Source organism: Corythoichthys intestinalis, chromosome 18 (assembly GCF_030265065.1).
Source record: "Corythoichthys intestinalis isolate RoL2023-P3 chromosome 18, ASM3026506v1, whole genome shotgun sequence".
NCBI lineage: Eukaryota > Metazoa > Chordata > Actinopteri > Syngnathiformes > Syngnathidae > Corythoichthys > Corythoichthys intestinalis.
Genome location: NC_080412.1, coordinates 22,210,128 through 22,234,686, shown reverse-complemented (window position 1 = coordinate 22,234,686; position 24,559 = coordinate 22,210,128). Strand labels below are relative to the sequence as shown.

Sequence of the window (24,559 nt, the reverse complement as noted above, 5' to 3'; positions counted from 1 at the left end):
ACGGTTTCTTTGCTTTTAACCAAGAATTGAGACCGTTTTACGTCCATATCTAGGAAGAATTCGGGGATTTTAGCATATAAAGCATCTTTTTAAGTCTGGTTGATAATTCTCTTAATGACCATATGCTTCACTTTGTGTGTATGAGTGGTATTGGTTAATGAACGGACCATGACCACATGCATATTTGCAAGCCAAGGAGAAAGTAAAACACTATTAAATGAAAGCAATTGCATTAGAAATTGAGCTACATCAGGTTTTTATGTTGCTGTAAATGTTCAGACACCACTGTGTAGAAGCTCTTTAAATGAATTTAGAATGAAATTATGCTAATAAGCAATTTTTTAAACTATCATTTTTATGGATTTTCTCAGCATACTTGCTGCAATGTACTCACACGCAGAAGGAAAGAGCCACAGTTGCCGAGGCACTAAAAAACTGGTACATTGGTAAAACACAAAAACAATGTCAAACAGAGGCAAGCTAACATGACATGTCTTGGCCAGCCAATAAAGGGTACATATATCAGGGTTCGTACACCTTTTTATTGCCAAATTCAAGCACTTTTTTAGGACTTTCTAGGACAATTTTCCTGTTTTTCCAGTAGCTTTTATATGTTATCCCTTTGTTTTGTTTTTTTCTTTTTTTTTTACGATGAGGCAGAAATAAAATACGATCCCTTCTCACAAGTACGCAAACATCTTCCAAAATGTTCTAAGAGCCTGGACGCCCGAGCAACTTAGTTTGAAAGGTGCTGATTCAGAAAAAACCTGGAGGGTGCGTTCGCGGTGGTATTGAGCCTTTTGTGGCAAACTCTGTCCAGAAGCAGAGGTGCTGGCGTAGTGATAGCTTGCTGTTTGGTGGACGGAGTCAGAAGTCACGGCCAAAGGAAAAGTGATAAAAGCGCTTTCTTGTAGTTCGACACTCAAAAAATGTCTATCACACATTAAATTGCTAAGCTAAATGATATCTCGATGTACTTTTGTATGGAACTGTAGTGCACAACAACAACAAAAAACTGTTCCGTTCTCACGGAACTATTAAAGCTCTTTACAAGTACAAATTTTCGCACAATCAGGCACACCTGACTATAAGCCGCATCCGTCAAATTTGGCATGAAAACTGCATTTGTTCATAGATAAGCCGCACTGGACTATAAGCCATAGCTGTCCTTACTGTATTATGGGATATTTACTCCAAAAGATATTAACCGGTAACACTTTATTTGACTGCGGCATCATACAACTATCATAAGATCAAATGAGTGACGATGGCCATCACTGCTCCCTTGGGGGAGACAGTCAACCTCTGCTGCCACCAGCTATCAACATTGTTGTTGTCCAACATGCCTCCTAGCATGCATTGCAATGCTACAGATGTAAATAACAATCAAAATTAATTTTCTATGCTAATTATTTCTTCTGTTACTCTTCCAGTTGTTTTATTAATCGCCAGTTATGGTATTTGGTAACACTTCATTTGACAGTGGCGCCATAAGACTGTTATTAGACAATCATAATTATGATATGACACTGTCATGAGCACTAATGAATGCTTATAACAGATGTCATTTAGTGTAATCCGGCAAATTATCTCACTTTTAAATGGATGTAAACGATCCAAGCTGGATATAAACGAAGTTAGAGACATAATTTTCTGGATGGCACTAAATGACATCTGTCATAAGCATTCAGTAATGCTCATGATAGTGTCATGTCATAATTATGACGCCGCTGTCAAATTAAGTGTTGCCTATTAACCCAAATAAATCAACAAATATGCCGCACTGGACTAATCCGCAGGATTCAAAATGAAGGAAAAAAGTAACATCTTATAGTCCGAAAATTATGGTAAGTGGCTGTTTTCTTGTGCAACAAGGGGAGTCAATCAAGAGCCAGTTGAGTAGACCGAGTCTTACCTGCGACTAGTGCTGCGACGATTAATCGATTAACTCGAGTAATTCGATTAGAAAAAAGGTTCGAATCAAATTTTGCTGCTTCGAGTATTCATTTAATTAGATTGGCGCTGCAATAGTTGGTTTTGAAAGTGTTTGAATTTAGTATTGATTTGGGCAAATGCACTACCCTCTAGTGGCAATAGTGAATATGACATAACTTAGGCTAGGTTCATACTACAGGTCTTAACGCACAAATCAGATTTTTTCGTGTTTTTTCGACTTGAGTCAGGAATTAACGGTCTGAACGGGACAAGTCGCATAGAAGTGGACCATTTCAAATCCGATCTGAGTCCCTTTCGTATGTGGTTCAAATCCGATCTGGGCCACATTTTTTCAGAACGTGACTGGCGGTCTGAACTATCAAGACTCCCAAATCGGAATTCGTGCAGCAATTACGTCAGCAAAGAGCAAGAGGCACGGAGGACGGCAGCCATGTAGGCATTAGCACCTAGCTTGAACTCTGCTCTTAAGCACGAAGCGGGCTTGACCACAGTCATAAATAAATAAAATGAAGAAAAGAATAAGTCTTACAATTTTCGATTTTCATTCTGTGTGCCGAATGAGCAATATTTCATTATTGCACAGATGGCCGGGTCAGGGCAAACTGACGCACCGAAGTCATTTCACGCACACACGTCAAGGCTCATGTGTATACGTGTATGCGTTCTATCAGTCCATATAAACTTTGAACATAAGACTAAACGGGGATTATTAATGTCTGTAATTTGTGTCCTCTTTTTGGAAATCAAAATATGATCACTCTGGAATGACATACAGCTAGCGTGTGTAATTTGACTTGATGCTTCTGCGCACGCGGGTTTCTTTGCTGAGTGCATCTCGGACTGCGAATTAGCGCGCATGCCTGATTCTTGAACCGTCTCAATGGACAAAGGCAGTCTGAACGGGCACGCCAAAAAAAAAGATATGGCAAAAAATCTAATTTGTGCATTAAGACCTATAGTATGAACCTAGCCTTACTTAAAATGGCAGAATCCAGCTGCTCTCTGTTAAGACTAACATAGGGTAAGTTTTTCTTTGAGCTAATGTTTTTTTATGCATTCGTAATTTAGTTTATACATATTTTTAGCATTTTTTGTGACAATATGTGTTTGAACGATTTGTTAAGAGCATTGTAAAACAAAGCTAGAATTATATAGTATTTAAGCTAGTGGATTTTTGCTATGCAAGTTAGCCAAATGTTCTTTTGTTGTACTTAGATCCTCATTTATTTCTTTTTCGAGTGCATTACTATAGCAGAGATTCTTCCTTTAATCACCACATGCATGAATGCAGTAGGATTCCAAAGAGTACCGAGGATGAGCACTTTACATGCAGTCCTTGTTCTCTTTTTCACGACAGTCTTCATCGTGCTCATTCAGTTAAAATCTGAGCAAACATCATTGACTGAAAAAATGTGCACGCTGCAACGCCCATACTGAAGATTATTTTCTAAATGGTGGAATAACCACACCTTGGCATTAAATTCGAAACGCAAATGTAACAAAATGGGGTTGTAAAACTGTAGGAGCTGTTGCCTTGTGGCTAAGTAGTATGTAATGAGGGGGTCAGGGAAACAGCTCAGTGCAGCATAGCAATGCAGAGCGGGTTGTTAGATGCAACGATCCATGTAAAGCTACAGTTAGACTGTCTTCACTGCAAAGAGTGAGTCCAGTATACAGTAGATTCGCCAATAACTGGAAGCGCATTCATGCCCTTTTCATAACATTTCTGCATGGCTACTTCAATAAGCTCAAGAATGTAAAGGACCATAAAGTTGTCTTTGTGTATAATTATGTACTGTCCAGTACAGCCCAAACCCTGTGGCCTGACTGCTTAACATTACGGTTTATCAGCCCAGAACATACCATTGAGAAGTACTATATATTGTGGCACTTATTTCTCACTGTATACTCTAGTTGCAATGATTTACATGTTATTGCTTTCAGCAGATGAGTGTGAAAAGACCCAAAGATTTGAAAACTTAGTTGGACTTTGTCATTTCTTGTACTTGGAATTTGTACTTTATAGAGCAATATATGCGAGCAGCCTCGTGGGTTGGCAAAATTGACAAACCTCTCAAAGGAGGGACTATATGATGTTTTTTTTGTTTTTGTTTTTAAACAAAATGCTGTACTTGCATTTGCTTATGGAGGATCTTTCGTTACTGCTCTCCACATTTAATGAGCATCAACAAGAAAAAGAAATGATGGGAATGAAGAAATGTCATGGGACTGGTTTACATTAAATGTAGGCATTGTAGAGCTAATTTGATCAAATTGAATAACTGCATTGAGTGTCCTAGTCATCATCTCCTTCTAACAGTTTTGCATCCTTGACATTCTTTGCAATGTATTCAGACTTAAGTGCGGCTGACGACTGTTATGGCAGTGAAAATAAGAGACACAAATGGCAGGTGAATAATAACACTTGTTATTGCTACATGATTAGCTGGTGAACATGGACAATGACATAGGATCCATGAGATGTGGCTTCTTACACAGATCAGAACTTTCACATGCAGCGATTACTACTGCCAACTTTGTGGTCGAGATGTTACAAACATGAACCCCGAATAGCCTCAGGTGGCCTTCTCCAGGCCGCCATCACCCACCTCTGCACTTCGCTTGCTTCCAGCTCCAGAGATTAGCTCAGCGTTTAGCACACTCGACTCCCAATTACAGCAAATATGCCTTACGGACGTTTTGACATTAATTTGATCACTGACTTCATCGTGACTAGTCAAACAAAAAACAAACCTCAAAGAAATAAGCTGATAAAAAAAAAAAAGTTTTGATCAGGCATCTGTACGGGCAACTGTGGCCACCGCTGACTGACAGTAGGACCCCGAAGCAGCCTGAAGCCTTGCTACAGAAAGCTCCGCATTCCTGTTTTGAAAATATTGTAAGATTTTTTTTTATCTTGCATGAGAGAATATGCAATGTTGCTTTAGCCTTTTAAGGTGTTTATTGAGTGACCCTTTCACTCTAAGTGTAACTCATAGTGTTAGCATTGCATTCGCGTTAGCATGGTGAGCGTCCTCTTAAACTCTCACTTGTTTACATCTCGTCGTGACGTCCTGGTGGGTTTAATTATTTGAAATTAATGTACTGCTCTTTCTGAGTCAGTAGGGGTGTGACAAAATATCGAAATGGTGATATATCGTGATACTTTGTATCCCAAAAGGTTGCCAAGAATCAATATATTGTTGGGGTGCTTACAGGTTGCATTTTGTTCATTTAAGGGCATTTACAGGTCACTTTTTGTTAACTTTGAGTCCTGCCTATTCATTTGGGGAGATTGTTGGGTCACCTCCTATTCTGTAACCCCAAATAACCCAGAAGTAACCCATAAATGCCCCAAAATCAATAGGAAGTGACAAAAAAATCAACAGCAAATTGCCTGAAATGCACCCAAATTAAAGTAATCGCCATTGACCGCCATAAACATCGATTCCGTTTGAAGTGGGAGGGATGTTCATTTGCTGCCATCCTCCCAGCTCAGACGGATTGGGCGTCTACTAGTAATAAACTCATTCCAATTCACAGCAGAAGGATGATTTTTTTTTTTTTTTTTTTCTGTTTATTAGCTGTTTTGTAAAATATCCTGACCATTGTATCAATAATTGTCCTATCGTGAGAACGTTATCAATATCCTTGTATCACAAATTGTATCATATCGTGAGGTACCAAGAGGTACCCGCCCCTATGAGTGTGTATAATCATAATAATAAAAATAAGTGCCGTGTTAGTTGGTTTGATAGCACTAGACTGAACTCTCAGGCCATCACTGTAAATTTGAAGCTGTTGAAGCATTTTTTTCAATTGCCTTTATAATCTACCTATTTAATAAACAACAACAAAAAAGGCCTGGAATATCCGGTTACATAACCGGTTTTGGATATCGCCTGAAATTTTTTTTTTTATAGATATCAGTATCGGCATCTGCACTTGAAAATCCTATATCGGTCGACCTCTGGTTCATAATGATTCTTTTTTTAAATGGCAAAACGGAAATAATGGTGAAAAGCAAATATCCCGTTTTTATATCCTTTTACCGGTAAATTACACGAATTGAAACATTTTCAGGTCCGGACTATTGCCCTGTGCAATCCCTTCCACTGGAGTCCTCTAAATTTTAATTGAAGATCCCTAAACTTTAAAAAATAAACTTTCATTTATTCAACATTCATGTTGACTATGAATGTACACCATAATTAAATGTTGTCCATATACCACTGAGTGGAAAAATAGGACCAAGGCAAACTAGTATGAACTTAAGAGACATACCACGGAGAAACTATTCCCACACAAACATTTCTTGCAAATTCCTATGCTGAAAAGATTAGTGTCTTTAGGGAGGAGTAGAAGGCAGCCATTTCTCTTTTGCCTTGGATGCCCCTGGTCAGAAAACTGCAACAGCTTCTTAGGAGAAAGGGTGATGAAGGGAGCATGGTATTTGCATAAGAATACATAGATATTCCTAACCTATGGCAGGGGGAGGGCTGCAATTTGATCCAGCAAAGGTATTCACTACTTGAGAAAAAATTCTGTGTGGGGCCAGGAGAAGATTAGAATTACCTTTCTTATTGTGTTAGCAAGACTGAGGCTGGTTATTAAAACTGTGCTTTGCAGTTTGTTACCGTTACATTTCCTCAATAGTGATTAAGTGTCAGACATTAAAAGATTCTTCAAGTTTCCACCCTTTAGTACCCTCATCTCTTTGGCTCAACTCCTTCTCCCCCCATGTCCCTGGAGAGAAGGGGATTACTGGCACGCTGATTTATAGAAATGGCACTTGGTCAAAATTAAAAGACTTTCACAGGCCGCTAATCTAATGAGGGTTGAAGAGGGGGGAGCGAGTGCCATTTCAGCTTGCCAAAATCAGAGGAAAGCAGCAGATTTGCATAGTAACTACCAAAACTGCACCAAGGCTTGATATAATCCTAAAAATACAGGGCAAAATATATTCTTATTTGTTAAAGCACATTCACACCAAAGGAAAATGTACAGAATGCTTTATATTTTAACTGAATTTACTCATTGGGCTCTTTGCACAGAATGCTGTGATGATAATTTTTTTGTTCCAAAAGGACAACAAAAAATATTGATCGGTTCGAGTGCGCACGTCGTCAACTGATTTCTATGTGATTTCATGCTTCTATGGTTTTCCCATCCCAATTTTGTACAATCTAATGAGTGTTATTCATAAGTATGCCCTTTGTCATCATAATCAACCCAAATTGTTGACTACAATGAGTTGCTTAAAGCCAGAAACGCTTATCTAATCCTAGATTTTTTTTCCACTACAGAAGGGTGTAGATTAATAAACAGCTTCCAGCTTGGAAAGCATATTATCATTCTAACCATTGCACTTAGCTTGTGTTATCACCTGTTAACAGGTTGTTTGGGGGACATAAATCTGTTATATTTGGATCTTATTCATACATGGACCATAATACACCATGCAGGTTATTGTTGACATTTTATTTGAAGTTTGAAATTTGAAGAACCACTTTAGCGTTCTGAATTTTGTTCTATCAATTCAATTCAATTCAATTGTTTAAGTATTTTGTTGGAAAGAGGTATTTTAAGGCCATATGTCCTGTAACTTATTGAGAAACACTTTTTCTACTTAAGTACAGAAAAGGGGGGGGGGGGAATTACTTTCGTAAAAGTACAAGTATCTAAGAAAACAGTTACTCGAGTAAAAGTACAAAAGTACTTGCTTTAAAATGTACTTTACAAGTAAAAAGTAAAAGTATTTTCTCCTATTACAAAAATGTGATTATGATTATATATTATATTTTAAATATACTAGTAAATATATTATATCACAATGCAGAATGGAAAAAAAGCACTAACATTGACGGCACTGTAAACACAAGTTTAACAAGCTCAAACTCTAACTCTTAATGGCGGATTGCAAGCAACTATCAGGTGCGTACCTCCACCTACTGTACAAGGTGTGCACTGTGCAGCACCCATTTGAAGGTGCGCTGTTCTCATTGTTGTTGTTTTTAATTGTTCACCTACCTAATCTTGCTTGTACTTATGTTGCTCCCTCCAGTGCTAAATAACGGTGTAGTTCCACAGGGCTTATTAATTGCGCTGTACTTTTAATACTTTCCACCACTGCAGAATGTGAGGAAAAAGACATGAAAACAGGCAAGACACATTGGTGACCCCAAATTACGACAGGCTTTTGTTACAATTTTTAAAAAATTTTTTGTTGATAGCCCAAAAATTTTCAAACCTAAAATCACTGTTTTTAGGTTTGCAACAATTTTCGCATGTTTGCATCACTTGCCGTTAAATGTTGCTCAAAATGATTATTGGTCGAGCTGAACAAGCACATCGAAAGCCGCATGTCCTGAGAGAAAAAAGAAAAGATGAATCATTTTCCAATTTCCAATAGGTACAGCTGCTCTTGGCCCATATTCTATCATCAAAATATCTAGTGTGAACCCACCCGAAGCATGTGTAAGACCCTAGTTGGGCATAAACTAATAATATTTCCCTGATATAACTTCGCTATAACACACCACTTGACTTGAAATGTAGCACTCACTATTAGACCTAAACGATACCCTTCAGGTTATTACTGGGAACGGTTCAGCCTGAATGGCTAGCCCTTCGAAGCCTCAAGGTTTCACTTCAGGCACAATGTCCGATAATGAAGGGGAGTCATAGAAAGGCTATGCTTAGCTCAGCTTCCAAAGTTCAATCAACATGGCAGAGAGCATGAATAAAACGGCCTCTTCCATCTCTCAGCACTAATGTTACAGTTAGAGGAAGGAGAGGAATAAAGTGGGATTTGACGCATTTTCCTCCTTTCCACATGGCTGCACCTGCAAGCTGCAAGTGGCTCGAGTTAAGATGGAGCTGAGCTCAGTTTTATACCAGCAAAATTTCTTGTCCGTTCTCTGCAGAATAGCCAAACATGCTGTTTAATGCAGTAGTGAACCTGATATGAGTCCTCCCATCTCAAACACTTATGTGAAAATGAGACCACATGATAGCTAGCGTCCCCACAGAGACAGCGGTGTCCTACAGGTGCTGGCACTACCAATGTGGCTAGCCGGCTCATCAGTCACAGATTCTAACATTTCCCTCGGGTGCCGACTTACAGGGTATCCCCTGTGCCCACCTGACAAACCCTGAAACTTGGATCATTTTTCATTGTACAACCAATAACATATCATGACAATGTGATTTATGTTCACATTTGTATTATACAGAAGCTGTAAACCCTTTACACCTTCCGTTTTGTCTTTTTTTTTTTTTTTTAAAACAACTATCAAGCTTCTAGCTTGAGTGACTCCAACAAATGGTGACGAAGTAGTGGGGTGTTAATTTTATATTCAAATGTAATATTTCTTGCCAGGGCACTTAATCACATTTAGCATCTGTCGTCTTTAATCACCTCATTTAAAAAAGCAACCAAGACTACTGTAGTTAAGTTAAATGTCTTTATCGCATTCAAAGCACACATTGACCAGGTAATAAAAAAAAAAAGAAAAGAAAGAAAAAAAAAGCAACGAAGCTGATGATGTTGAGTAGGGCTGCAGCTATGGATTATTTTAGTAGTCGATTAATCGATGTACCATTACTTCAAATAATCGAGTAATCGGATAAGGAACATTAAAAATTAAGTTACCTGAGCCTCAAACGGTATAAAAATAAAGAAATGAGGATCTATGTACAACAAAAGAAAAATTGGCTAACTTACATAGCAAAAGTCCGCTTGTTTAAATGCTATAAACTAATTTTTTTACAGTGCCCTTAAAAAATGGTTTAGACACATATTCCCACAAAAATAGGCTAAATATACATATAAACTAAATTACGAATGCATTTAAAAAAAAAGATTAAAAAAAAACATTGGCTCAAACAAAAACTTAGCTCATGTTGGTCTTAACAGGGAGCACCTGGATTCAGCCATGTGAAATGAGGCAGACAAGAAGGCAGTGTATCCACCCAAATCAATAAAGCTAAATGCAAACTCATTCAAAATAAACCATTACAACGCCACTTACAGTGCCTTGCAAAAGTATTCGGCCCCCTTGAATCTTGCAACCTTTTCCCACATTTCAGGCTTCAAACATAAAGATAGGAAATTTAATTTTTTTGTCAAGAATCAACAGCAAGTGGGACACAATCGTGAAGTGGAACAACATTTATTGGATAATTCAAACTTTTTTAACAAATAAAAAACTGAAAAGTGGGGCGTGCAATATTATTCGGCCCCTTTACTTTCAGTGCAGCAAACTCACTCCAGAAGTTCAGTGAGGATCTCTGAATGATCCAATGTTGTCCTAAATGACCGATGATGATAAATAGAATCCACCTGTGTGTAATCAAGTCTCCGTATAAATGCACCTGCTCTGTGATAGTCTCAGGGTTCTGTTTAAAGTGCAGAGAGCATTATGAAAACCAAGGAACACACCAGGCAGGTCCGAGATACTGTTGTGGAGAAGTTTAAAGCCGGATTTGGATACAAAAAGATTTCCCAAGCTTTAAACATCTCAAGGAGCACTGTGCAAGCCATCATATTGAAATGGAAAGAGCATCAGACCACTGCAAATCTACCAAGACCCGGCCGCCCTTCCAAACTTTCTTCTCAAACAAGGAGAAAACTGATCAGAGATGCAGCCAAGACGCCCATGGTCACTCTGGATGAACTGCAGAGATCTACAGCTGAGGTGGGAGAGTCTGTCCATAGGACAACAATCAGTCGTACACTGCACAAATCTGGCCTTTATGGAAGAGTGGCAAGAAGAAAGCCATTTCTCAAAGATATCCATAAAAAGTCTCGTTTAAAGTTTGCCACAAGTCACCTGGGAGTCACACCAAACATGTGGAAGAAGGTGCTCTAATCAGATGAAACCAAAATTGAACTTTTTGGCCACAATGCAAAACGATATGTTTGGCGTAAAAGCAACACAGCTCATCACCCTGAACACACCATCCCCACTGTCAAACATGGTGGTGGCAGCATCATGGTTTGGGCCTGCTTTTCTTCAGCAGGGACAGGGAAGATGGTTAAAATTGACGGGAAGATGGATGCAGCCAAATACAGGAACATTCTGGAAGAAAACCTGTTGGTATCTGCACAAGAGCTGAGACTGGGACGGAGATTTATCTTCCAACAGGACAATGATCCAAAACATAAAGCCAAATCTACAATGGAATGGTTCAAAAATAAACGTATCCAGGTGTTAGAATGGCCAAGTCAAAGTCCAGACCTGAATCCAATCGAGAATCTGTGGAAAGAGCTGAAGACTGCTGTTCACAAACACTCTCCATCCAACTTCACTGAGCTCGAGCTGTTTTGCAACGAAGAATGGGCAAGAATGTCAGTCTCTCGATGTGCAAAACTGATAGAAACATACCCCAAGCGACTTGCAGCTGTAATTGGAGCAAAAGGTGGCACTACAAAGTATTAACGCAAGGGGGCCGAATAATATTGCATGGCCCACTTTTCAGTTTTGTATTTGTTAAAAAAGTTTAAATTATCCAATAAATTTTGTTCCACTTCACGATTGTGCCCCACTTGTTGTTGATTCTTGACAAAAAATTAAAATGTTATATCTTTATGTTTGAAGCCTGAAATGTGGCGAAAGGTTGCAAGGTTCAAGGGGGCCGAATACTTTTGCAAGGCACTGTAAATTAAACGAATACTCGAAGCAGCAAAATTTAATTCGAATCTTTTTTTTAATCGAATACTCGAGTTAATCGATTAGGTTAATTCGGTTAAATAACTATAGTTAAATAGTTAATTTGGTTAATTGATTCGTTGCAGCACTAATGTTGAGGCAATTTTCAATTGCCAATAGGGGTCTGACAATATATCGAAATGGTGATATATCATGATACTTTGTATCCCAAAAGGTTATTAATGTTTCTGCCAAGAAATGATATACAGTGATCCCTCACTACTTTGCGCTTCAAACTTGGCACCCTCAGTCCATCGCGTATTTTTTTTTCAATTAAAAGATAAATAAATAAATGCAGTACTTAATGGAGCTGTCCGGATCCGATCACGTATTGTCTCCCTCCTGCTGTTTTTCTTGGTCAGGCAGTGCTCTGGAGTTGCTTGTTAAAGTTAACGATGATTGACAGGCGTTAAGGTTTGATCTTGCCATGGAAGCTTGGAAGGCGAAACTTCAAGGTGTCATATGTGTCAATCATCGTTTAGCTTGTTAAACATTTGCTGTGGGAACTCATTTTGTGTAAGTGAGCAGCATGAGCGAATCTGAGTGAACTCACTCAATGAAGCATTTAATAAAGACAAGCATTTTTCTACGTTATTCTAGTTTTAAAATAATTTGGTGGGACAGTAACATGTGTAAAACTTATCATAATGATTACATTTGGAGTGCTTAAAAAACATTTTCAACACCTTCACTGTCAAACTGCTGCTACTTCACTTCTATTCACACAAATAACGTGCAATACTCAATGCCATCACTGTAAAACTGCTGCGACTTCACTTAGATTATTTGCACTGCCTGAACATAGGACTATCTCATACATATTTTATATTTACAGTATATTTATTTAGATTTTATACTTTTATACTTTCAAGTCCATTTGAGATTTTAACTTATCCTGCACTGTAAAGGGAGATGCTCCACAATTTCATTGTACAACTGTGTAATGACAATTCAATTCTATTCTATTCTATTCTATTCTATTCTATTCTATTCTATTCTATTCTATTCTATTCTATTCTATTTATTAAAACAGGGGTCATGAAGCAAAAATCCTCTAGGTCCGAAATTAAAAAACTACAACAATCTCGGGTCCGGAAATATTTTTAATGCTTATTTTTATCCCCCAAAAATACAAACGTATTTTTACGTGGCCATGCTGATAGTTACAACATTCAAAAATGTAAATAAAATATAAAAGGTGCATAAAACTAAAAAAAAGTGCTTTAATTGAATCATTAAATAGCAACATAAGAGCATGTTCAAGACTTTTTTTTTTTAATTGTGGATGCTGACAGGGGGATTTGCTTTATTTTTTGACAGACCTCTTCTTTTTGCGTTCCATCAACAAAGTTTCAGCAACTACACTCATACAATCTTTAACAATCGGTGCGTCACTGAAAGACTTTTTGTTGTGACCCAATATCCACGCTATTCTGAGGGAGAATTCATTTGCGCGTTGCTGTGCAGTGAATAAATGAACTATGAGCCTTGAGGTGCGATCATATTGAGCCCTTAATTCCGCTATTTTTTGAGAACGGATGAGTTCATAGGGAAACTTTGCAAAAAAAGCTGCGTGCTTCGTCTCATAGTGCCTTTTCAAATTGCTGCTTTTTACAAGCGCTACCGTCTCTGAATGAGTCTCAGATGAGGCATAGCGGTCTTGTGCTGCCGCCAGGTAAAATGAACAAAAATAAACACTCTGTTTTCTGCATCAATCTTGCATAGTTTTGAGCACGCCATTTGCCGTACCTTTTCGCCTCTTCCTCCAACTTCATTTGGCTCAGTTTTTGGCTGTCACTTCGCGGAGTCTGGAAAGCGAGTGTGAGACATGCTGTTCTAAAAATAACTTTCAAATGCTTCACTCCCATTGGCTGGCTCACGCGCGTCACCGCTAAGGTTTTTGTTTGTTGCCCGCCTCCACTCTGCAAACCCGCAGAAAAAATGTATTTTTGTTGTTGCAACGTGTATCAGTCCAGACAGCTTGAGATCCGGTCCAGACGGCTTGGGGGTCCAGAACCGGACCGAGGTCCGCGGTTTCGTGACCTCTGTATTAAAATATATATCTACATAAAAATTCTTTGGGGAGGTGCTTCTTTGTGGTTTTTCACTTATCGCGGGGGTTCTGGTCCCTATTAACCGCGAAAAACAAGAGATCACTGTATTATTTTAGGAAGGATTCACTGTTTAGTTAAAAGGAACAAACAAGTTGCTACCAAGATCTTTCACTAGAATAGTGTTAACTCAATGGCTGCCATTGAGTCATTAAGGCTGGGAGGGTCGAATGAATGTTCGTTCATTCAAAACCAGAGCATTTGCAGCCAGCCTTTCCGATTTGGGGAGAATTCACAGGTCACTTTCTGTTCATTTTAGGGCATTTACAGGCAGCTTCCTGTAGTGTTTGAGTCACTAACTATTCATTTAGGGAGATTCCCGGGTCACTTTTTTTTCTGTAACCCAAAATCAACAGGAAGTGACCCAGAAAAGCCACTAAGTGACGAAACCAATTGGAAGTGACTGAAGATCAACAGCAAATGACCTGAAATGTCCCAAAATTAAACTCATTGGTTGCCATTGACCGCCATAGACATCCAATCTGTTTGAAGTGGGATAGATGGCAGCGCATTTGCTGCCACCCTCCATGTTCAAAGAAATTGGACGTCTACTATTGATAAATCATATTCAATTCACAGCAGAATGATGAGATGAGCTTGTTTTTATGTTTATCACTTGTATAGTAAAATATTTACTGATCAGTAAATATAACAATTCAAACATACTTAGGTTATAAATTGTCTTCTAGGGAAGTATTTCTTTTATTTTTTTCTGTGTGTGTGTGGGTGGCCGTGTGTGTGTGTGTATATAGAGTTATTGTACATTAGTATGTTTTGTATGAGAACACTGTAACTGCAACTCACTCTTCTGCTCATCTGATAATGATCTGATAATGTTTCTTGTGATTGTCTTGATGTACGCAGGCTCCTGACTATAAGCTTTTGGTAGCTTCTTAAGGAGACCTGACCCACACATAATCTTGGCTCAGCACTAAGATATGATGTACACTTTGTAAATATGAATGTGCGTGTGAATGAATTGAACTGAATTGATTTCCTGACCCATGCATATCGATAATTGCTATATCGCCATATTGAGATAATCATTATCATGCGCCTTATATCACAGATCGTATCGTATCATGAAGTATCCAGATTCCTATCCATAATTGCCAATATAATAGCAATTGCCAATATAACTAAAATACTTGCGTCCAAAATGTAAGCACAGCTAAAATTACTTTGAAGTCAATGTTCATAACCCCAGATTTTCATATTTAAACCAACATCATCTTATAAGGATTCCTGTGGCTTCCAGCGCAGCCATAAAAGACTCTTATCATATATGCAGTTGCACTTCCCAAGACCTGTAAACAGACTTTGATGTGGTGTGAGCTTCCCTTTTAACTATCATGCAGCCGCAAAGTACATTATACACTCACTTTTTGCACATACTCAACCTTGATAATGTCAAACTCTCTCGTCAAGATGAAGTGAGCAACTACATGTACTGCTGTGTAGTACAGAAACACCAAACTGGGAATGTGCACTCAAAAGCTCTTACCAACAAGCTCAGGGTGAATGAGATCAGCAAAATTGGGGTCGTCTCCCCACCAGAACAGCCAAATTTCCCGCCGGCCCTGTCGCTGGCTGCGTCGCCATACACTCAGCACATCTGCCTTTAGACAGCGGCTGAAGCTGCACAGGATGGGATCCTCTTCCGTCACTGGGAACAGGATGGGTGCAGAGGTGGGACCCTGCCACACAAACCTCTTCCATTTGATTCCTGACAAGTCCGCCTGCATGACAGTAGAAGAGACGGTTCATTAGTGTGCATAGCCTCTAATGCTGTAAGGCATCAGAGTTGTTGACATGGAAAAAATCATGGCAACAAGTGTATAAGAAGTAACATGCAACTACATATGTGACAGGCAGAATCTAAAATTACTTCAGTGGTTGGGGCACAAACAGATACCTATTAAGCTTGTGATTCCCCATATTATTGTTGTTGCCGTGTTTTACGGACTATAAGGTCAACCTAAAATCCTTTTTCCCCTCCAAAAAATTGACAGTGTGCATTATGTATGAACTCTCATTATGCTTCATCAGTCAAATCCAGTTTTGTTGGATGTGACAATTTATCGAAATGGTGTTGTATCGCGATACAATGTACCAAAAAAGGTTATCAATATGCTCCTGTCAAGAATCGATATATGGCGTAAAACACAGACAAGACTGAAAAAGCAGTTTCTGCTCATGCACTCCTCTTTAAAATAAACTTTTGTATTTTAGGCCAAAACAACTGTTGTGTTCGATAGAACAATATGTCTATATGCAGCCATAGCAGATTCATGGCGCATTAAGCCTCCGAATTATTTTTAATTTGCCCGTTTTACCCTGACAACCCCCGTTTACAGACGTCGCGCAACCGCGTTTGTTTCAACCCAGCCATAAAACGAAGGTAATAAATTATATTTATTATTCAAAATGTCTGTCATTTTTAGCTTACAATCATTAATTGATGTCTAATATTTCATAATAATAATAAAAAATGACTTTAAAAAACTATTCACTTGCATATTTTAAACTTTTAAATAACGTCAAAATGAAAAAAATGGTGTCTGTAAAAAAGTCACGGATATCTACCTCACAACTATCGTTTGATTGTATTTTTTTTTGTTACTGTTGCATTTTCTCCGATATGTTAGATCATAAATAATCGATCCAAATAAAAGGAAAATTGAAAAAAAAAAAAAACGTTTAAAAGGGTAAATATATGAAAAAGAAAATCTCGACCACTCCTTGATGTCTGCGATTTCTGCATCGCGACCCTTGCTATATTACCACGTTTCACCCATAAAATCCCACAAAAATCCGGCTGTGACCATTCACAGCTGTGTCTTGACACTCGGTGTTACATGCTACATTGAGTTTTTGGATCGAAAAGAGGTAAGTGCGCGATACTATCTCATTAAAATCGTGGTGTCTTTAATTATGCTCTTGCGTGCTCTCACCTCCAGTTAGGGTTTTGCTGTTTTAATTTTTTTTAAATGCCCTCCTGTTCAAAATTTTTCTTCCCCCAGAAAACTGAGATTTTAAGCTTTCCAATGATGTATCACACCTGCATTTCGGACAATTTTAAAATTTGGCCGAATTGGGGGTCTCAGAGCGGAAATTCAAGTCACCTGAGTGTTTTTCGCCATATCATTTTAAAAAAGTCACTGTTCGAAGGGAGAAAAAAAAGGAACAAACAGTTTGCTACCAAAATCTTCCACTAAAATAATGTCTGTGTTAGTTCATTGGCTGCCATTGACGCCCAGATGTTCAATCCATTTTTAATGGCACTGAAACCGAACATTCACAGCAAGTCTTCCCATTTTGGAGGGAATTTATAGGCCATTTCATGTTCATTTTAGGCAGAGGTGGGTAGAGTAGCCAAACAAATTTACTCAAGTAAGAGTAGCGTTACTTCAAAATAATGTTACTCTAGTAAAAGTAGTTATCCAAAAATGTACTCAAGTTCAAGTAAAAAAGTATTCAGTGAAAGGAATACTCAAGTAATGAGTAGCATTGTGAGTTTTTTTTTTTTTTTTAACAATGGTATATTTTTTCCCTCTCAGCACGATGAACTGTTGTTATAATGATACTGTACAACAACCCATTACGGAAATACAAATTTTTAAAAATGAATTCGGGCGAGAGAAAAAAAAAAAGACAGAAATGAAGATTTATTCATCCAAAGAGCATTAGTGCCCTCTAGTGGAGAAAATAGTTCCTAGTTTGAATAGTGAATACTTCCTTCATAGTTACTACTATGAAATTAAAAGTATCATATCTCCAGTTTTCCGTGGTAAATCGGTTCCAAATAAAAACAGGGAGAGAAGTTTGAATCCGCGCTTTCGATTCATGTTGAGGGCAGCGCCCTATGTCAAAAACTTCGTTTTTTAATCATTTTTTTCTTCAAAGACGCCACGTGATTTAACAGGCTGGCGTGATCATAGAACGGCAAGCTTGCGTCAGATTGGTGTAATGAAGTCATGTGATTATTGTTGCGACGTCTCATTGGTGAAAATGGTAGAGCTACTCTTGACATCGCAGGGAAAACAATTAATCTAATTCGTAGAATAAAACGAAAAAATGTAACGACTCTTTTGTAGCCCAAAGTAGCGGAGTAAGAGTAGCGTTTTTTTCTTCGCAAATCTACTCAAGTAAAGGTAAAAAAATATAGCTTAGTAAAACCTCTCTTAGAAGTACATTTTTCTCAAAAAGTTACTCAAGTAAATGTAACGGAGTACATGTAACTCGTTACTACCCACCTCTGATTTTAGGGCATTTACAGGTTACTTCTTGTTAGTTTTGAGTCACTTCCTAGTCATGTAGGGACATTAACAAGCACTTCCCAAACCCAAAATCAAAAGTAAATGATCCGCAAATGCCCCTAAATCAACAGGAACTAACCAAAAATCAATATATTAAATATTGTAGAATGATTTCCTGACCAATCTAATGATAATTGTTGTATAGCCATATTGTGAGATAATAATTGTTATCGTGAGCCTTGGATCGCAAATCGTATTGTATCGTGAGGTATCCAAAGGTTCCGTCCCTAATTATAACTGCTATAGTATAGTGCTCAAGACACACAATTATCATTAAACAAAACCATAAAAAATTCAATTTAAAAAAATCATTAAATTAATAAATCAAACATTAACTACAATGTTAGGAAATACAGAGCAAATGAAGAAATGCAGTTCATTGATGCACAAATGTGCCTTGTATTCAGGTGCACCTTATGTATGGAAAAAAATCTTGATGGTTTGTGTTGCAATGGTGGTGCAATGTAATGTATAATGTTTGCTCATTGTCTCTGATGAACTAAAATTCCCCATAAAAATGCAATTTATTCCAAAGTGTGACTTATATATACACGTACGTACATATTAGAGGTGGGAATCTTTGGGCACCTAACGATTCGATTACGATTCAGAGGCTCCAATTCGATTATAAATCGATTATTGATTCCCCCCGGCTTTTAATGTGTTGTACATTAGTTCCAAAATTGTTCAAAAATCCTCTCAGGCTAAACCAAACTAATATTTCATTATCAAGTTAACTTTTAAAATCAGTAAATTAAATACTCAAGTCCCCATTCTGAATCAGCAGCTTTAAACTACATTAAATTAATTTAATGATGTGAATGAACCATCAAAATTGTTATAATTGCTATCGTTATTCCATAATTTCCCTTCTGTCTACTTTCGACATGTCAAAGTTCTAAAACTTTCTTCATTTAAAGATAGAATTTGCCAATTTAGGTGTATTTTAGATAAAACGTTATTTAGGTTCGCTACAAAAGAGCCTTCTAGAGAAGTCTACTGCTTTAAGATGGCGGCTGTTTACAACACGGCAACTACTAAACGGCAAGTCTGTCATTTACCATCTACTTCTCTTTATAAGTTTTTACACCGGCGTCGTCTGTCATTTCACATCTAGTTCTACATATATGTGATATCTATTATAGCCATATGTGTCCGTATGTTTGTAGCAACTAGCAACTGGGCATTGTTTGAAGCAGCTGTCGGCCGCTGTCAGGTATTATTGTTTTTTTTATCTAGCGGCATGAGTTGTACATGATATTTACTCTCGGTCCGTTCCTCATTGCGTCCCGAAGACCGTGCTGACAGTGTTTTAGTTCCGCTTTACCTGGTATAATTCAATAATCGGAATATGGATGTTTGTGAATCGTTCTCGAATCTTCCACGGCCGAATCGCGAATAATCTAAGAATCGGAAATTTCGCACGCCTCTAGTACATATGGTGTTGTTGTTTTTTTTCATTGTGCATTTTTGGGGCTGGTGCGACTCAGAAGACTGAAAAATATGGTATTTTGGGGGGAATCACTCGATTGCAGTAGTTTTGATGAATATTCATATGTTAAATCAGGTAAATTTTTTTTTTTGGATGTGTCTTTTTGAAAACACAATAAAGACATTGATGTAATATTTCTAACTCTAGCGAGTGTAAAAAAGTGACAGCCTCCGCGTATCAGTAGATTTTTTTTTCTTTACAATTTTGTAAAGAGCATTAAATAAATAGCATAAGTACAAATTAAAATAGAACATTTTGACATCTTGGGTCAAGTTCCCTTTAAAGTATTCCTATTGTCCCATTATTACTGAAAACAAGATGTTTGAAACATATATGCTGTATACGTGGCACGCTTTTAATCGTCATTATAGGCTCGTGCTGTGGGATGCCAATACTCGAACGAATCCTTTTGCGCTTTAACAGAATGAACACAACATACAGTACATTACAAAAACACCTTGTAGGCAGTAACTCACTCGTAGGGTTATGAGGTGCAAAAGAAAAAACGCTAGACTCCAATGCTGTGCAACGGCCAAACATTTTTATGTTAACAAAACAAGACAAATTTAACACGTTATCTCCTTCAGCCGACTCAATCGACTATTCACATTTCAACTGATCTACTGTATGTCAGTACAGCAAGTTCCTTTCAGGCTGAGTTAGAAAGCTACCCCTCTGTATATTCAAGCAATCAATCCATTATAATTCAGGGGATATATTAACTTGAGTGTGAAAGCAGCGGGCCTGAACACGCTATTAGCTGTAGTTGTGCCAGAACAGTGGTCTTCCTTGGCTAGGGATAAGCTGGGAGATTTGCAGTGTTGGTTGTGATGCTGCTGCTGGTGGGAGGTGAGGTTAGGTTAAGGACTGTTGAAACAGAACTTACTAAGGCCTCATCTTGGGCAACTCTTTAAACAATTCACAAAAAAACACCTTGGGATCATTCATGGACACGAAATGAAATAAACACTCACTGGCATAAGCTCTTTATTAGAGTTGTCCGAAACCGATAATAAACCATTATAAAATGATATCGCATGTTATCAAGATTGTTTTTTTCATTATCGGTTTTGGGCCAATATGCAAGTTGCCTTCAAAGTGAATGTAGAAACCTTCTGCCTTCGTACAAGGGCTGGTCACAGCTTTTATGCTTATTGACCATTAAATGTCTCCAAACTAAGATGCTTGGGATTTTTCTATGTGAGCCAACTATTTGCACTCATGGCACAAAAATTAAATGAACAATAAATGTTTGAAAAATAATGAATATGTTGAGTCCACGACTGCATATATCGGTATCGGTTTGATATTGGTATAGGATTTTTGGAGTTGGACAACATCAGGGTATGAGTTACAAAGTTATTTTAAGACAACTCTAGTCTTTTTACACTACGAAAAATATATATCAACAAAGCAAAGCAAGATCAGGACTTATACGACTAATCTCTTCTTCCATTACTTTGTGCTACTGTCAGTGCTTCTCTGCAAAGCGCCACTGCCTCCCAGTGGAGGGAAAATTAAAATTTGCTATAGTCATCTTTCTTATCCCTTTAAGGGTAAATGTATACTTTCAAATATAACACCTAAATTGTGAGTCTTAGTTATTTTTAAATATTCCTTGCGTTGGTGAATTTTTTTCTATATTTTATGAGTGTATTTTATTGATTTTATTTATTATTGATTTATACAGTGGTATCACTACATACGAAGTTCATTTGTTCCAGCCAGGACCATGTTTGTAAGTAGACATGGTCGTATGTCGAGCAGGATTTTCCCATAAGAATACATTATAAGTAATTCTATTAATTCGTTCCACAGCCAGAAAACCTACACTAAATCCTAAAATCGGAATAATAATTTAATAATAGTAATAATAATAATAATAATAATAATAATAATAATAATACACTGTACCTGTAATAATGTAACGAATCGGGTTCTAATGTTGCGGATGTGTTTTGCGTGGTTCACGCACCACGTGGCTGACTTGACAGATTGAGAGAGGGACTTTTTACTATCATTTTCTTCAGCTGAGGGGTACAGTAGGCATGTTGTGTTACACAAGTTCTGAAATAAATGATTAAAAACTTGACAAAGCTGGCGATTTTTTGGCAATGTTACCACAATAATAATTGTCACCTTAACTTATAAAGACTGGCGAACATTCTACGGCTGTATTGTCGAGCCAATTCACAGATGCGTGCACCACGCTCATATTTTTCTATCATTTCCATCTTCATTTCAATGGTAAGCATAACCTTTTTCCCCTATTTTACCACCTGCACTAACATTCTTGGAACCCATGTTGATCTCCCTCACCAGAAAAGCCGCCGTGCGTCCGTCTTGCGGGAAAACAAAGAAACTGCGGCGCTGTCATAAATAGTCGTATTTTGAGCATGTCGTCGGATGTAGAAACAAATGGCGAGACAATTTTTACGTCGGATGTCGAAAAGATCGTGTGTCGAAGCAATCGTATGTCAAGGTACTACTGTATTTGGGATGTCGTGGCGCAGTTGGTAGCTCCAGCTGTTCTGGGACCGAAGGGTCAGCGGTTTGATTCCCAGCTATGACTGCCCACTGTCAAAGTGCCCTTTGCAAAGAACTGAACCCTAATTTGCCCCCAATGGGATGGCAGCAGCATGTGTGAATGCATGCATGAAAGGGTAAATGTGTGCTAATGTAAAGCGGTTTGGATATCAATGATGTTGATTATTCCTATTTTAGGATTTAAAGAATTAGTGTAGATGCGCTATATAAGTACTCTCCATTTACTATTTAGAATATTGATCGTGAGAGGTGAGATCAAGGTTAATTTTATGTTAATATTGTGAATAAAACGTTTAACTACTCATTTGTTTGTTTTCATTCTAGATTCTTTTAAAAGTACCAGTAAAAAAAAAAAAAAAAAGAATCCATGAAAAAAGTGAAAAGAATTAAGATCATAGGACAGGGAAGAATAAAAAGAAGAGGCAATTGTCATCCTTTTTTGGTCTAGAGCTCCCTCTGCACTCTAACCCAAAATCAAAATAGTCTCACAGCTGGCAAAAAACAACAAAATTCCTTTTTTAACCTCTCTACAGTGAGTGCATACGAACTGGAAAATGTTTAATGTCCATAAAATCTGAAATATTGGTACAATATTTTTCCTGACATCATCAAGCCACAATAGGCATTTTAGATCATCCCACTTCTCAAACCCCAGTGTGAAAGAATAATGCTTTTTGTTGGCTCGAAAACAGCAACATTCGGCATGAAAATGTGAGTACAACTGATGAGGAAGCAACAAGAAAAGTTATCCTATGAAGAAAAAAAAGCTGCTGACCGAAGCCCTACATCCAAAATACACAATCTGCCCCTGGAGTATGTTACTTTACATTAATTTGAGCAAAGTTAAGAGTTAGTTAATATTAAACAAGAAATATTATTTAACAAACAGATATAAAAAAAAATCAAAATCAAATTTCAACTGATTATTCAATGAACTAATTGATAAATATTTTCAGTCATAAAAACCGGATTCTGTATAAACCTTTAACTGCACAGTTAGAGACTTCATGTTGGTCATTAGACAATCAATTTAATTCATATGAGACGTTTTTAATGTGAAAAATTGCTCGGTTTAACAACATTTAAAAGAACTATAACCTTCCACTAACCCAAGTTCCATTTCTGAATCATACAATAAATCTATCTTCCTTGCTGCTTAATCTATGCAGGGTCACGTCAGGACTGGAGCCTGTCCCACATGACATTGAGAAAGAGACGCTGCAAATCCTGGACAGATCATGAATTGTGCACACTGCTCAAAATGTCCAACTTGACTAAATTACATATTTAGAATATTTAGGAGACGGTATGTGGACTGGATAAGAGCCAGACAGGCACTTTAGCTAACTATTTAATTTGTTGTAAGTAAAACCAGACGCATCTGCTTGGGTCGGCTGTTCAGATAGAAGATTTGTGTTAAATATTGTTTTTAAGCTACATAAAGAAATCCTGAAATCCATTTAAATGTATACAATGTGACCTAAATTAGGTGTAGGGTAAACAACAGTGTCAATTTATTGAACTGTTTCTTTTCAAGATTGTTTACTCAGAATGATGACAAGCCGAAAAGTTCTTTGTGGTCAGGATTTAAGGAAGTAAATACGCAGCGCAACCTCAGTTTATAAGCACCCATGTTCAAAAACAAATCAGTTTACTAACTTACATGTTGACAGAAATTTTGGATGAATGCAAGCTATGCCAGTTGAAGTAATAGCGCATGTATATGTATAAATAGGGCGAAAAACACAGACAAGGATGAAAAAGCAGTTTCTGCTATTGTACCCCTATTTCAAATAAACTGCTGTACTTTAAGCTAAAAGAATTGTTGTGCTTGATAGAACAATGTTTTTATGCTGCCATAGCAGTTTCAAGGCGCATTATGCCCCGGTACTATTTTTAATTTGTCCGTTTTACCCTGGGGACCCACGTTTACAGACACAGTGCAACTGCTTTTGTTTCAACCCAGCCATAAAAAGGTAAGTAATTATATTTATTATTTGAAATGTCTATGATTTTTAGCTTAGAATCATTAATTGATGTCTAATATTTAGCTTAAAAAAAAAAAGTCTTTAAAAATTATTAACTTGCTTATTTTAAACTTCTAAACAAATTACGTCACAAAAAAAAAAAAAAAGTGTCTGTAAATAGGTCACGGATATCAACCTCATAACAATCGCTTAATTCTATTTTATTTTATTTTTTTGTTACTGTTCAATTTTCCCCAATATTTTAGATGATAAATAATCGATCCAAACAAAGAAAAATGGAAAAAAATCATTAAAAAGAGTAAATATTTGAAAAAGAAAATGTCAACCACTCCTTGATGTCTGCGATTTCTGCATCGCGACCCTTGTTATATTACCGTGTTTCACCCATAAAATCCCCAAAAAGTCCGGCCGTGGCCTTTCGCAGCTGTGTCTT

At 37.5% G+C, this 24,559-nt stretch overlaps 1 protein-coding gene across 1 annotated transcript in view; it reads right to left on the bottom strand.

Moving 5' to 3' along the window:
• The window catches only part of med13a (mediator complex subunit 13a), a 167,903-nt gene that overhangs the window by 135,131 nt on the left and 8,213 nt on the right, over positions 1-24,559 (bottom strand). Inside the window, exon 2 of the mRNA XM_057820128.1 lies at positions 15,285-15,519. Within this exon, the coding sequence (XP_057676111.1) occupies positions 15,285-15,519 (235 nt within the window). The remainder of the gene's footprint in view (positions 1-15,284; positions 15,520-24,559) is intronic.